The sequence below is a fragment of the Heteronotia binoei genome, chromosome 6, assembly GCF_032191835.1.
Source record: "Heteronotia binoei isolate CCM8104 ecotype False Entrance Well chromosome 6, APGP_CSIRO_Hbin_v1, whole genome shotgun sequence".
In the NCBI taxonomy this organism is placed as follows: domain Eukaryota; kingdom Metazoa; phylum Chordata; class Lepidosauria; order Squamata; family Gekkonidae; genus Heteronotia; species Heteronotia binoei.
In genome coordinates this window covers 31,346,872-31,362,850 of record NC_083228.1, presented here as the reverse complement: position 1 = coordinate 31,362,850, position 15,979 = coordinate 31,346,872, and the positions used below count along the sequence as shown (strand labels likewise).

At 42.4% G+C, this 15,979-nt stretch overlaps 1 protein-coding gene across 4 annotated transcripts in view; it reads right to left on the bottom strand.

The window, feature by feature from the left end:
* The window catches only part of MCU (mitochondrial calcium uniporter), a 135,363-nt gene extending 123,590 nt beyond the window's left edge, over positions 1–11,773 (bottom strand). For 2 of the 4 annotated variants that reach the window (XM_060241206.1, XM_060241208.1), the window contains exon 1: positions 11,525–11,739. In XM_060241206.1, coding sequence (XP_060097189.1) covers positions 11,525–11,675 — 151 coding nt within the window. In that variant the 5' untranslated portion in view covers positions 11,676–11,739. Of the gene's footprint in view, positions 1–11,524 lie in introns of all 4 variants that reach the window. The other 2 variants (XM_060241207.1, XM_060241205.1) reach the window with 2 other exon arrangements.
* Between the last annotated feature and the right edge of the window lie 4,206 nt (positions 11,774–15,979).

Sequence of the window (15,979 nt, the reverse complement as noted above, 5' to 3'; positions counted from 1 at the left end):
ACAAAAGATCTATTTCTATTGAGGAAGTCAGAAGGGTTTCTTCAAACATGGCAAATTATGTTTTCACCTTCAACAGACCAAGACAGTCCTTACTGTGGGACTGATTTAACAAAAGCAAGTTATTTCTATGCAATCACAAGATAGACTAGGTGCTAAAATTAAGGTAAGAGACTCACACTTTTGTGCAGTAGTGTTTTTCAAAAGATCATCTCCATATAACCTTATCCACAGGCATTAGGCAGAACTTGCAGCATAACTATGCATATATTATGATATATTCATATTACTTGCTTTACAAATGTAATTTGACTCCAATTCTGTCTCAATGTCCAGAAATAAGATAAGATAATGAATATAATGTGTACACATTCATTCACTATTCCACTGACAATTCTCCAAGTGTCAAGTCTTACCTTTAGATTTATAACTATGCACCTTTTGGCAGACTCTTCCATTTTAACCTGAAGTGCAAATCTCAAGAAATGAAGCTCATTCTACCTCCCCACTCCTCATTTTCCTTAAAAGCTTGCCCTATCATTAAGAGGAGTCAACCCATTATCTATTAACAACATTCCCATCTGTGGAGGCCCTTAGCCAACCTAAGGACTGCATGTACAAGAAAGCAACAAATGTAGAGGAGTAAGTAAAACAAAGCAACTTCAACTCAACATTTAATGAAATTGCAGGGAGCAACACACAAACAAACACTGGGCATTTCATTCTTGGTATGTAAGAGTAAATTTGACCATATTATAATCAAGAAATTGATTTGTCAAAGCGCAGAAAACCCTCTTTACTTCATCCTCCACACCTCCAGAGCTTTTTTTGTAGCAGGAACTCCTTTGCATATTAAGGCCACACACCCCTGATGTAGCCAATCCTCCTGGAGCTTACAGGGCTTTTAGTACAGGGTCTACTGTAAGCTTCAGGAGGATTGGCTACATCAGGGATGTGTGGCCTAATATGCAAGGGAGTTCCTGCTACAAAAATAGCCCTGCACACCTCCCTTTGCAATATGAAGTGATACCATCAGCATATTACACAAGGCTGCTGATCATGTGCTTTGGCTTTCATTTTTGGCTTGCCTATATTCCAAGCTGTAAAAGTTTTGAGATTATACATGTAATAATACCAAAGGTTCTCACTTCCCATTGAGGCACAGTACTGTTGCCCTCTCTACTAGATGACAAATAAGAATTGTGTAAAACACTCCATGGATACAGGGAAGAATAGAGGCTCTAAGATTAGAAAAAGGCCTGAGTTGAAGAAGCTGAGATGTCACCTGAATAGAATGGTCATTCTATACAACTTTAGGTAAAGTTTCTGGCTCAGAGGTCAGGGACAGGTGGATAGAAAGGGGTGGCAAAAAGGCATGTTCTGAGTGTTAGGATCAAAGGCAGGCGGTCACTAATACCAAAATCCCCAATCTCAAAGCTCAAAACATAAAACACAAGATTCCAAGAGAGGAGACACTAGAAAGTAGTTAATTATGGTACATCCTTTTATGGAAACAAATGTAAATTTGCTGGCTTTAGGAAAACAGATAAGTCCATTCAACCTTACTCTATAGAACTGAAAGCAAAATGTGGTGAGATGTAGGCCAGCCGAATTTATGTAGCAATCTTTTGATTGTCTCTCTAAGGAAAAGAGAGGCGGAAGGGTATCATTCTGATTGACTTCAAGAGCTCTGAAGAATATCAAATGGTCCCTTCCTACTCTTGTGTTGAAATCCCCAGCCAGAATGTTTTCAGCAGAGGGGAATTTTATTCTTTAAAATCTTGCTGTATCATTTATTATATTTTAATGTTTGTGCAGCAGAATTCCTAATCCTGCAGTTTGGTGAATGCCTTTCATCGCTATTGAACATGGCCTTAATATCTTAGAGGTACAGCACCTACCCTATGAAGCAAAAAAACAGGTAGGTATGGTCACTTCCTTGCAAGAACCTGCTATAGGACAAGAAGAGAAAGTTGCAGAACAGCATGTTGTCACTACAGACAAAACAACTTCAACATCGCCATTCTCTACAGCTCATGCTGGACAATAATACCTCCCTCTCCGCCCCCCCCCCCCCCGCTTGTCCTGATCTTACTCAGAGAGAGCCCCCCTCCAAAATCTTGGACAGTTACCTATCAGCAACAAGCCAGTTAACACAAGCAGGGACTGGACTCTAGAACAAACTCTGGGGCCAGCTTTGTCGAGCAACACTGTATTGGGACCCAGTAACATCAGCTATATCAGCAGAGATGCAGTTATCTCTAGCAAAATAGGTGCCATTACATGCCATAAAAAGGCCTTTTAGACAAACAGGCAAATCTCAATGCAAAAGAATAAACACACACAAATCTGACATTAAAATTCAGAACCAGCTGAGAAACATTCCCGTCTCCCAGGATACACTGTTGCTAACTTCAACATCACTATTCTTCAGACATGAGAACACAGAAAGGAGTTTCCTATGGGAAATCATTAAATGAGAGTTGACCGCAAGTTTGATTAGAAGACAGGCAAAATTCTCTTACTATAAACAGTAAGCTAATTAAACAAAGCTAAGAAATACTGTTATCACCAATTGCTGCTAATGGGAATCATCACTTTTTAATCTTGTAAACCTTTATGTTTTGCACACATGAATTGCAGCCTTTATCTCTTGCATTTCAATGACTTTCGACCCCACAGTTTATCATTTTCTTTCTCTGCGCTCATACATATATCTGCCAATGAAGGAAACATTTCATGCATTTGATGAAGTAGGCTCTAATCCACAAGCTTTTATTCCATAATAAAACCTGTTAGACTTAAAGGCACCTGAAGACTCCTTTCTGATTTTATGGGATGGCCCAGAAGGAAGAATAATCAATGGCTGCAGAATGAAGCTTCACTAACGCAACAGCAGATTAATACAGATCTCCAGAAGTGAGAAGCACTATGTACAATATGAAAATTGACAATTATGAAATATAGGGTATAGCAGGCCATAAGGCTAGCTTGGAGTTTCACAGCCACTGGCAATGGCCTAACTTACACTGTAACTGCATAGCAGAGACCACAAAATCACACATCACAGCAACCACACTGATTGTTGCCAACCAGATGACAGCAAATAACTTTCAGAACCTACAGAACATTACATACACACACAAGAGCTCTGACAATAGTGACTTTTTCCTGACTGATGAGATACGGAATTTCACATATGCCTGTGTGTGAAGACAGGAAGCAAAGCTCCATTTTTATCAAGACTGCTAGCCTTTCATTCCAGCTTCAACAACACACAAAGATCAAGAAGTTGTAGCCAACCCTCGCTCCCTGCAGAGTGTACCCATAACACTTGCAATAACATGCATGAATGCAATAGGTTTTTACACCTACTACTAGCACATTTTATGGGTATATTGCAAGCAAAGTATACATAGTGACTAATCAACCACAAAGATCAACGATGCTGGTAACTTCTGGAACACTGAATGAAACAAAAAATGGTCTACCCGTTTTTTTAAGAAGACCTTAGACATGAGATAAATGCTGTATTTATGTTCCAAGAGCAGCATTCTGCTTTGCTGCATCAAGCTTTAAATGGGCCTTCCCAGAGCCAACACCTAAACAGAAAGAGTATTAGTAAACACACCATAGTTAAAAGAACAAGTCTCACTCAAAACTGACATACGGTACAGCTTATTGTTAAAAGGAAAAATTCCCTAGAAATATAAATACTTAAGAGTAAGCCCAAATACAATTATATGGCATAATCAGAAGATCAGTATATTTTTAAGCAAGATTTGGCGGAATCACTAGCTTGCTGTTCTAAACGAAGCGCATCAAACTTACTGCAACTCTTAGTACCACAAAGAAGGTTTTACAAATTTAACAACTTCAATTATTTTTATTCCAGACCCAAATCACTAGGCCATGAATATATTTCCTAAACTAAATGCTATGAAAAAAAGCATGTGCATAGAGTAAATATACTTCCTGCTTCATTCTATAGTAATTTTTTTAGTTGCCAAACACCTCTAAAGAGCATTTCACTTTTATCCATGCTACTCCACACATTTTAAGTATTCTGTGTTAACACCAGCAACTTTTCCCTCTCAGAACCACAACAAATTTAATTATATCAATGCCAGAACTTTCTGCTGTATTAAAAAAATGAGGCCTCACTCAAATAATAAAACACAATACAATCTATGTATTTGAAGAAATGTGCATGTGTATGAAAGCTTATGCCCAGAGTTAAACTTTGTTGGTCTTAAAAGTACTGCAGGACTCAAACTTTGTTCTTTAGAAAACAAGATTATCTTCTTTCTTCCTTCAGATGTTTCAAAGCCATAACTGATAAGCAAATATCACTCCACTAATTCTATACAGCTACATACCCAAGCGGGCCCAATCTCATCAGATCTTGGAAGTAGAGATGAGCACAGAATGTGAAAATGGTGGTTCGTTTTGCAATTAATTTGATTTCTGTGCTTTGTTGGTTCGCTTGGTTCAAGAGGCGTAAAATTCACTGGGAGTCTTCAGCTGGCTCTCCTCCACCCACCGTCCAAGTTTGGTGAAGTTTCCAGGTGCACCCGGGAAAGCTCAGCTTCAGCTCTCACTGACAACTCTTTGTACTGCAGAATGGAAGCTCCACGACTGGTTCTCAGAGCTGCCAATCAAGCTATGAACAAGTGCTATAGGTATTTCTAAGGTTCCCAGAAGTCCACCCCCAGTGTTGCCTAGCAATCGATTGAATCAGCACCAGGCTGTCTGGGAAAACGAACTGCAAAGACTAAACAAATGAAGCACTATAGTCAGAAGCAGTTCGAAACAATTTGTGAATTGGCCCAATTTAGGCACGAATTGCGATTCGTGGTTTGGTTCATGCAGGGTCAGTCCTGTCTAGTATTTAGATGGGAGACCTCCTAGGAATACAAGGGTTGCTGCACAGAGGAAGACAATGGCAAACCACCTCTGAACGTCTCTTGCCTCGAAAAACCCTTAAGGTCAACTTAAGTCAATTGTGACTTAAAGAGGTATTTTCCACTACCACCACATACCAGCAATGTGACAAACACTGTTACTGGAGTAATTACAGTATCAAAATCCATGTCAGGTACAAACTGATGGTAGACTGCACGGTCCAGGACCCTTTCAATCCTCTTTAAACCAAACACTTTCTGTTGTGGAACAATTTTATCCCATGACAGTGACATAGTCACTGATCCAAACACAGCTTTCAAAAAGCTTTTGTTTTATTACGCCAAGAGATTCACCCAAACAGAATATCTCATAACACTGAACCATTCAAAATAAATTCTTTACATGTATTATTGGCTCCAAAATTTTTAGGTTTTTAAAACAAAATTATTACCTTTCTACTCACAGAGCAGTCTCAGCAGAGTGTCTTAACAGCAATAAGCTCACAATGGCACACTGCAGGGCACTACAACTGAGCTCATTAGATGTAGAGAGACTTTCCTTTAGGGACTTGCCTTTTAACTTGTTTGTTCGTTACGGCAATCAGAAGACGCTCATATTTCCATTTGCAATATCTTCTTCAAATTCTTAAATAGCCACTCCTGGACAATACAGATTAGGCAAAACTGTTCAAGATGAAAAACGAGTGTGGGGGGAGGGAGGGAGAACAAGAACAGATAAGAGGCCACTCAGTATTTGTTAAATAAAATGCAGATGTGAACCAAGGATTCCAGCGTTTACTTAGTAGTTTTAAATTTAGCAGCTAGTGGAAAAATTCTTATTAAGGACTCTGTCCTATGCTGAGCACTGTTTTGGATACTCAGCTACTCAACTAGAAGGATCAAATAGCAACAGTATGACAATGTTTTGTGCTTCTAGCAAACATTCTCTAGACTGGGGAAGAAAAAATTCCAATCAGATGCTCACCCAGTGTTCATTCTGTCCCAAGCATGGTAGTTTATTTAATGTTAAAAGTAGTTTTCCAGTCATGCTCTTCATCTGCAAAATTCACTTCGAGTATAATTCTCCCCTTTACATCTTTCATTTATTAAAAAACACTCATTTAAAATACACTTGCTGATGACTTCTTATCATTGCAGTCACTTTGTCTACCAGCAAAACAGGGACAACACAAAGGGGTGGGAATAAGGCAGCAAACACGACTCAGAAAGCAGTGGCACAGGGGGGAAGTAGCGTTCAGAGCAGACAGCAGACCGCATTACCTCTTCTTCCACAGCCCAGGGAGCACTCCCCCCCATCAATCTGCACAAAGAATCTGGCTACCATTCCATGATCCCAAAGACCTACCAAAGCACACAAACAGCACTATCTACTTCAACAACCTAGCTGCCATTCTCTTTTCACATCTCTACAGCCAATGGAGGAGAGGGAAGGGGGATAAAGGGGAGATAAAATGGGAAGGATTCTCATTGGAACACTTGTTGCCTCATTCCATAGAGTGTGAAAGGAAACAGAAGGCTACACAAACAAGGTTGTCTCTGCACTCTCCCACAAGCAGATGGTTTTTGCCATGGAGGCGGGGAAAGGAGTAAGTTTAGCCAGTGATGGCTGATCTCGAAAGGTTACCTAAAAAGAAATGTCTAATAGAGAAACAGGAAACCTGAAGAATGCTGATGGGCTTGCCAAGACAGACTGATGAATGACAGACAGTGAAACTGGCAGGGCAGAAGAAACAAAGTCACATCACAGGTAACATGGGTTCAAAAATCAGTGTAAATTTTTATTCTCCTCCTCCTTTTAGACACAGAGGCCTGTACCAGTAGAACTCTTAACAACATCATTTTTAGCATTAAAAAGCCTTTCATTTGTAATTTTAGCTTGCTGGTTTGTGCATGAAATAGCAGTCTTTAGATCCTGTGCTGAAGATTACCACTGCACATATGTACCAGGAAATTATTAAAAGGGAGAAAGGTAGCATCAGTTCATGAATAACTTTTTAAAGATTCACCAGTTAGGCAGATGGAATGATTATCTAAACATTTGTATAAACAAAATACAAGCATGGCTGAAAGCGTGCTAAACTTCTGAACTGTACGCATTTAAAATGTATTTAGGTGGGCAGCTGTGTTAGTCTGAAGCAACAGAACAAAGTCTGGGAGTCCAGTGGCACCTTTAAAACCAACAAAGTTGAATTCTGCATTTAAGATGTGTGTGGTTCAAAAGTTTTGTGACCACACACATTCCATTCTTTTATTTTTCATTAAATAGAAATATTACATTTCTTGTAACACAAGATGAACATATAATAATTCTGTCATCTTACATATATCACTGGTGAATCTTTTAAAAATGAGTATGAATAAAAAATGCAAGTACTGGAATACACAATGCTCCCCCTCCCCCCAAAGTGGTATCAATGTGCAAAAATATTCAAATATGCAGCTTAAAAAGTAAAATGTTATCTAGCAAAACAGTACACTGTAGGTAAGACCACTGTTCCTGTAATTAAAATGTCCACAAACATATAGTACAGTCCAGACAACTATATCATAAAGTATATAGGACCTACTTGTATCAAATAGCCTCTTCATATCAGAACAATCTTTCACATGTAAGCTTATATGGAGAACAGTGTTATGTAACTCTCTGAACATTTGATCAGTTCTTTAACCAGGACATTTAGCTACTGTATTCAAAATTATATTACCACCAACTTAAAAGTATTGCTAAACTCTCCAGTTCATCCACTAGGAGGTGACAGTTCCTTAGTAAACAGAAACTCTTGTTACACATCTGTTGAGCTCTCATAATACATCTGTTAATTGAGTTAACTGCTAGCCACAGAGCAAGACTTTTAGGGCAGGTCTGTGTTAAAATTCACTTTTAGCCCCAAATCTTGCACCAAACACAATTGTGGGAAAGTTCATCTACAAAGAGATGAAGAAGCATAAAACAACTAAACGTCACCCCCACTCCTAATACACTTTCGTCTTTCCGGGGTACTGCAGATGTGTTAAAGCAGAGCAGAAAAACACACAGCTATTGTACTACGTGCAAAAATCAGAGGCAGTGAAGGTACAAATCTGGATCAAACCCGTTTCTCCTACAGGTGCTTCCTCATTGGGATCTAGCTGAATCGACACCTTAGCCAAATGTGTTCTTCATCTTATAATCTGCTGGAACATTTTTGTGCTGTAAAAATAAATCGATGAAGGCCATCCTCCAACGAAGGACCGTGTGCGGCAAGAAGAAGACTGCACATGCACAGTCACAGCTCTGTTTGCGTTGTTTGGAAGTGAAACAAATAAGCAAAGCTCATTGGAGCAATTCTCCTTTTGCTCACTTCAATAGTGGTAGGATAAAGGTAATATTCATTAAGAGAACAATACCATTCTTATTCAGCTGTTCACAAGGCCAAACCCAAACCTGCTTTTCTAGAGAACATACAGGTGAGAGAGATCCAGAACCCATTCTATCACCCTGATTTCTTCAATCTAAGAGCAGCTGAGTCAAGTGGAAGAGGCTACTTCACACGATAGTGTGGAGTAAAGATCCGTGGACAAGCCAACCAACTTTGGCATGTCTCTATCCCATACTCAACTAAAGGAACTGTAGATGCCAGAGCACATTCTGACCTGTATAGCCTGACTGACCAATGGAGGGTGCTATGAACTGCACACATAGGATGACTGCTCCATGAAACCTAAAATAACCTTGAAACAAAATGAAAACCAAAAAAAGCAATTGTCTGTTTTTTTAAAAAATATGCTAAAGAGCTGATTCTTGAAGATGACAGTGACGACATAAACAAAGAACAGAATGAAAATATAACCATCCATACTTCACCTATGTCTCTTCATGTACTGGCGGAACATAATACTTTTGTGCAGCCCTGCTGGGCAGATACAACTTTCCTAACAGTACAGCACAGTCACAAAGTTCACTTGGTGGCTGACTGAAATTAGCATCGTATCAAAGTGTTAATAAGCCTCTCCTGTCCTTATCATAAAAGCTTTCTTTGACAATATGATACACGGGCACTGAAACCCTGTAGAGTTACTCTAGTCCAGAGGTGGCCAAACTTGCTTAATGTAAGAGTCACATATAATAAACTTCAGATGTTTGAGAACCTCAAGATAGGAAGGAAGGAAAATAGATGGGGGGAGTGAAAAGAAAGCAGCTTTAAATTCAAATGCATTCTCCAAGCCACTGGCTGGCTTGGAGAAGTGATTTAAAGAGAGAAATGCCTTCTCCAAGCTCGCCAGTGGGGCAGTGGGGCCTTTGAGAGCCACAAAATATCTGCGAAAGGGCCACATGTGGCTCCCAAACCACAGTTTGGCCACCCCTGCTCTAGTTTAAGCCCACTTATGTCAATGGGCTTAGACTGGAGTACCTCTGCATAGGATGGTACTGTAAGTCTCCTTCTCCAAACTGATTTATACTGTTATCATTCACTTGAGACAACTAATATTTTGCTACTAGAACTTGAAAAGCAATAAGCAAAGCATAGAGGTTCTGAGTAAGTTGTGCTTTCCATCAGATAAAGTTGTCAAGCATCTCATTATAATCAGCACTTCTTTGTTTCCCTGCACAGTTTCTTTCCTTGAGCTGCTGGTTAAAACTGTAGATTACGGAACAGTAGAAATGACTAAGATAGCAAGTATGTTTTAAATATCTGGTCCCTTGAAAAAAAGGGTCTGCAAGATTTTTTTAAGTTTTGCATGTTCTCCTGCCAGAAATTACAAGGATCACTTTACACAAACGAGTCCTCAATTCATACCATGTACAACTCAATGTCTAGCTGAACTTTCATTTCGGTACAATAGTCTCACATACCACATCATGTGAAACCGGTCCCACTTGGGGGGGGGGGATAAACAGAAGTAGCACAGTAGATAACTGTTAATTTATTCTTGTATTTAGTTATTTATTTTCAACATCCAACATTTTAAAGTTATAGATCTGATAAAACTTTGGAAAAAAATTATGTGGGCCTTTCATCCTTCTTGGCTTCTGCCTTAAGCATCACTACAGCCAATATTTTATCAACTTGGCCTGCTCACCTTAATGAAACACTGGCAACACCTTTAGACCACAGAAGACAAGCCAAGAATTTGGACCAATTGTGGAGAATCCCTTGGGGCAGTTTTTGGAGTGCATACACACACACAAACTAACAAGCATAATCAAAGTACAAGACTATGGCAGGTTTTTACCAAATGCACACCGAAATGTGATTCATGGTGTGTGATAAACATCCAGAATGTAATAAAATGTAACTTGAAGAACAGGAAGTTAACTTGGAAGACAACAGAACAAAGTAGGAGTCTAGTACTGACTTTAAGACCAACGAAGTTTTATTCAAGAAAATATACCCAGCAACTGCAGCAACGGAGCATCCACAACACACACTCCTCTAACAGAATAATCGGCTTTAACCCTGAGCTCGGTGGTACCATGTGCAGTAAACAAACTTCCAGATTACCTGGCCATTCATTCCAGCCTTTACAAAGAGCTCAGTCATTAAGGCAGGCCGAAGCCCTTTTTCTGTATTTTACAGCTTGAAACTTCAAACAGGGAAAAACACACGGAGAAGCGCCTCCCCAAAGATCTGCATTCAGCTCAACCTCACTGCATTGATTCTGCTCCTAACAAATAACTTTGCCCGGAGAAAGGGGGGGGGGGGGGGAGAGAGAGAGAGACTGTACTTCTCATACAACTGTGAGAAATCACTGCCTGGCTGGGATTCAGTCCCAATATTGATCTCAGGAGCTTGAGAAGGGGGGGGGGGGGGGAGGGAGAGACCCTGTGCCATTTCTCCTCTCTCTCCCTTTCTCGTTTCTAGCTCAAGGCAATCCAGGAGGAGGAGGAGGAGGAGAGAGCCAAGGAAATGACAGGACCGGCCTCTTCCCCACCCCTGTTTTAGAATGCAGGGAAACTGGGGTGATGCCAGTTCTCCAAAACCTCCCGACCAAGAGAGATTGCTCCTCCGCGGGCAACCTGCCCTCCCCACCCCTCCATCCAGGCAGGCAGTCAAGTTCAGCCAGAGCCACGCGAGGACCGCTGCTGCTGCCGGGGCTCTGCTCTGCTGCGAGAAAGAGGGATGCAGCACCGCGGGGGGAGAGAGAGAGAGAGTGGCAAGGGCTCTTCCTCCAAGTCACTGCAGCAGCGGCATCTCCCTCCTCCGCCTCTTTTCCCCGCACACCGCAGCGGCATCCCTCTCTCTCTCTCGCCCTTCTCCCCTCGCAGCCCAGCGGCGTTCCGCATTGGTCTGCCCGAGGCGCCGGTGCCCAGGAGGTGGAGGTGGAGGAGGAGGCGGAGGCAGCAGCAGGGAAAGCCCAACGGGGAAGGCAGGCTGGGAGGGGTCGCCCTTGTCCCAGGCGGGCGGTCCCTCAGCTGGCGGGGCGGACTCTGGGCTGGGAGGGAAAGCGAGGCGAGGAAGGGCGGCACCACCAGCAGACACGTCCCGCGTCCCAGCCCGGCCGCCGACGGCTCCCGTCGGAAGGGCGGCAGCAGCAGCAGCCCCAGCCTTGCCCGCCTTGGCACCACCTGCTCGCTCTCCCGCCTGTCCCGGCTCCGGCCTCCACCCGGGGAGGAGAAGGAGGACTCACCGTCCTGTGCCGCGGCGGCTGCTGGCGGTGCCTGCCCAGCGCTGGGAAGCAGCCGGCGGCTGTCAGCGCCGCCGCCCCTCCTCCGCCGCCGGGAGTCCGGGAGAGGAGGAGGAGCAGCAGCGATCTGCCCGCGGTGGCCGCCATCTCTCGACTGGAAGTCGCCCCGCTCTCCGGCAGGCAGCGCTGCGGGGTTGCTGGAAAGGGGGCGGGGAAGAGCCTTCCCCCCTCCTCCTCCGCCCCTTCTCTCCTCCCCTCCCCCGCGCGCGCGCCGACCAGCCAGCCAATCGCGCCGCCCTCCCCCTGAAGGGCGCGGACATCGCGTGTCAGTCCCAGGCCCAGCCCGCCGCCTGCGCCGCCGCCAATCGCCGGGGAAGGGAGGCGGGACAAGGACGACTAGAAAGCTGTCTGTCAGAGGAGGCTGGTGGGGGTGCTGGTTGTGTTAAGCAAGAGACGGTTGTCAGGTAAGGGGGGGGCACCTGTGAGCAGTGTTCCCTCTAAGCTGAGTTAGTGTGAGCTAGCTCACAGATTTGTAGCCTCCAGCTCACACATTTTTGTCTTAGTTCAGGAAAAATGGCCCCAGAGCACAATAAGTTATGCAGGAGCTCACAACTTTAATGCCAGGAGCTCACAAAGAATTTTTACAGCATAGAGGGAACATTGCCTGTGAGGATTTCGAATGGGACTGGCAGGTGGGCTACCTGCATGGGCTTAGAAAGGTCTTTTTAGTTAGTAAGTTATTGGTCCTAAGGAAGGAGTTACACCTGTTAAACTCCTATGCAGAAGGTTTTCCATCCAGACACAATATCAGTTGTTCCTCGAAAGGATGTTTGTGGCAATAGGCTTTATTGATGGTTCATTTTGGTGTTTTGGGGGTGGGGGGGTATCGTTTTCTCCGTTCAGGTGTCCTCTCAAAACTGTATGCTAACTAAGGCACCGAGCATTTACAATTCACTTAGGTGAGAATCACAGAATTATTAGGCAAAGAAAGCAATTCACCCAAATCAGTATTTTTAGATGGCTAATGCACTGAGTTTGAGAGATAAAGCCAGGTGGCTACGTTTCTTTACTCTGTTTTAAAGGCACACTAAGGGATCTCATAGAAACAGTTTATGCTTACTCTGATGTATATGTATGCAATCGTTCCATTTTACCTTTTTTAACTAATCTTGCTCTGATATATATGTTTATATATTCAATGCCAATGAAGGCTAACTTGACTTGACTAGAATCCATTTAGGTGAGCATTGCAGAATTACTAGGCAAAGAAAGCAATTCGCCCAAATAAGTATTTTTAAATGGCTAATGCACTGAGTTTGAGAGATAAAGCCAGTTTCACTTTCGATTAGGAATTGATTTGTAAAGGGAACCTGAACAAAGAGGTCTCGCTATAGCCTCAGGAGTTTGTGGAATATCCTCTTTGAAAGGGTTGAGAAACTGCTTGTGTAAAACAGGGCTGAGAGGCAAATGAAAGTGTCAGATGTGGACTTTGGTTCAGATTTTAGCGCAGTCATGGACTTGCTGCCCAGGGCAAGCCGCTGTCGTTCAGTTTATGTTCCTGGTTGTGCTATATAGGGGAGTAATAATGACTCAGCCAGGGTGATAATTGTAAGCAGTAATGCCCAACAAAAAGAATGTTATCTAAATAGAGCCTAGGATAATGTAAATCTAAATAATGCATAGCACATTGATGCTAGATACCTCCAGCAATGTTCTGCTGAGACTAAGAAAATCCTAAGCATCTTCCCATTTCACCCCCTTTAAATCTTTGTTTATTTTATTTGTTTTCCAGTGGATATCCCTCCACGTGCTTTAAAAGGCCTAGCTGAAAACAGTTTTAAACCATTAGAATAAATCAAAATAAAAAGTATAACTGTCTTAAATTCAGGCCTCAGATTCAGGAGGAGCTCACAGGAGCAGCTCATGAACCTTTCTGAGGGTCCCCCCTCTTCCTCCCCACCTACCTTGTCCATTGAATAGTAGGTGCAGCTGCATAACAATTCCTGGATTAGGAGAGCAGCCAGCCAGCCACCAGGGGCTTTGCCATGCCCCCAGCAGCTCTTATTAACCCCTGGAGAAGCCCCTGCCACCCTTTCTCCACTTCTTATGTGATTTTGGGCAGTGGGTGTCTTGCTAGCCTTTCAACCCACATGTGAAGCTCTAGCCAGCCAAAGCAGGCCTCGCTCGCCCGGGGCTCTCCTTTCTTGCATTGGGTTGCTTTTGGCTGGGGAGGGGGCATATGCTAATGCGCTCCACCCCCTATTTTTCTACAAAATGACCTCTGCTTAAATTGATAATAGTAACAGGTTCCAACAAAATATCACAGATCTAAAATAAAATTCAAATTTCCCCCAATGTGTTCCTCCAAATGACATGACTTCCTAAAGCCAAAGGGGATTTGACAACTCTGTCTTGGGAGGCAATTCCAACTCTGTCTTGGGAGGCAATTCCATGTTGATGTCTGTTGGTGAATAAAGAGATATATCTCCCATGGCAAGAGAGGGCAACAGTAGGTCAGTAACCACTCGATGCTTGCACCTTTTTAAGAGAGGGCAAAGCCTGTCTCTTATTTGTATAGGTTTAACATTTAATTCTATGCCAAATTTTAAGCTGAATGATTGCATGATAACCAATCAGGCTACTGTAAATTGAAATTTGGGTCACCATTGGCTTTTGGCCAGGCCATGGGATACCACTGTCTTTCTCCATTTTCTCAGTATTCTGTGTAACATATTGCTGTGGCAGACCCTTTTTGGTTAACTTTATGTTACAGATTACCAGGAAAAGCCAAGAATGGGTTTGCTTTGTTTAGTTTGTGGAAGGAAAACGGGTGGTCATTCAGTTTTCCTGGGGGCTAAATAGGAGACACAATTGTTCAGATCTCAGAGTGTCCTGTAACTGCAAAACAGCTGCTTTGTGCCTTCCTGGACAGTTTTGCCCCTCTGGCATTCTTACTGAGCTGCATGGAGTTATACCTAACAGTGATCACAAAATCCCGTCAGGTGTTTCAGGACCTGTTGCCCTTTGGCAGCATGCTAATGAAACTGCTCTTCAAAAAAGGGCTAGGTTAATATTGTTCACACTTTCTAAACTTTGTCCTTGCATCTCTTTCACATCTGTTGTTCTTTCTGGGGCCTGCAGTCGAGCATCAGAGATAACCATACACATTACTTTCTGCCATGTGGATGGTCGTCTCTGTGGATTGTCTGCAGTTATGTATATGTGTATTGGAGTATTGATCCCAGCATTAACATTAGAAGAAGAATAGAACATGAAATCCAGATCCTGAAAACCCTAGTTCAAATCCCTACTCTCCCTCTGGCTACTCTGTATGATAGACTACTCTGCCTCTCAGGATTGTTGTCAGGATAAAATGGGGAATCATGATTCCTTAATGCCACCCTGAGTTCCATATAGATACTAAACAAGATCTCCTTTCTAACCATTGGCTGAGTACACCTCATAAGAATAAAACCGTATAGTGGTTATTTTTATTATTTTATTTATTTGATTTTACAAAATTTATATCCCACCTTTCCGCCTTCACAAGAGCTAGCAAGGCAACTAACAAATTAAAATGTGCAAGATAAAATCACATTTTGAAAACTATGAAAATCAACCTTTTCCATCCCAAAAACATTAAAACAAGTAAAAAGAGCTAAAATACCTACAAAAATATAAAAACAGACATTAAAACATTGGTCTGGAAAGAGAGATCACTGAGGGAATGTCAAACAAAACGAAAACATCCTCATCTAGTGACAGAAGATGGCAACAAAAGGGGACAGACAAAGGTGAAATATACATTTTCAGAATAAAGTAACAAAGAAGCAGCTCTTACTAAACTCCTTTCTGTTTAAGTTATGTTGGAATGATGGGGTTGTTAGGGTACAGTCACTTCCATAAATCCAGTTTGGAACAGCCAAAGTCTTTTCTCAAGAAATCTTTGACACATGAAGCTACCTTATTGGTCCATCAGGGTCAGTATTGTCTACTCAGACTGACAGTGGTTCTCCGGTAACTTTGGTACAGATCTTTCATGTAACCTACCTGATCCTTTCAACTGGAGATACCAGGGATTGAACCTAGGATTTTCTGAGTGCCAAGAAGATGCTGTACTACTGACCATCTCGGGGTTTCAGAACAAAGTTTGAGGCCAGCGGCACCTTTAAGACCAACGAAGTTTTATTCAAGGTATAAGATTTCGTGGGTATGCATATTTCTTCAGATACATTGTGTGCACACAAAAGCTTATACCTTGAAGAAAACTGTCGGTACCACTGCACTCAAACTTTGTTCTGCTGCTTCACACCAACACAGCTACCCACCAGAATCTACCCAGGTTTAAGTTGGAGTAGAAAGAAAGCATCATCTGCTTTAAGATCCTCTCCCAAACTGAAACATTGTGCTTCCTTCTTCAGATCAGAATCCATACTATAGCTGTCAGGTTG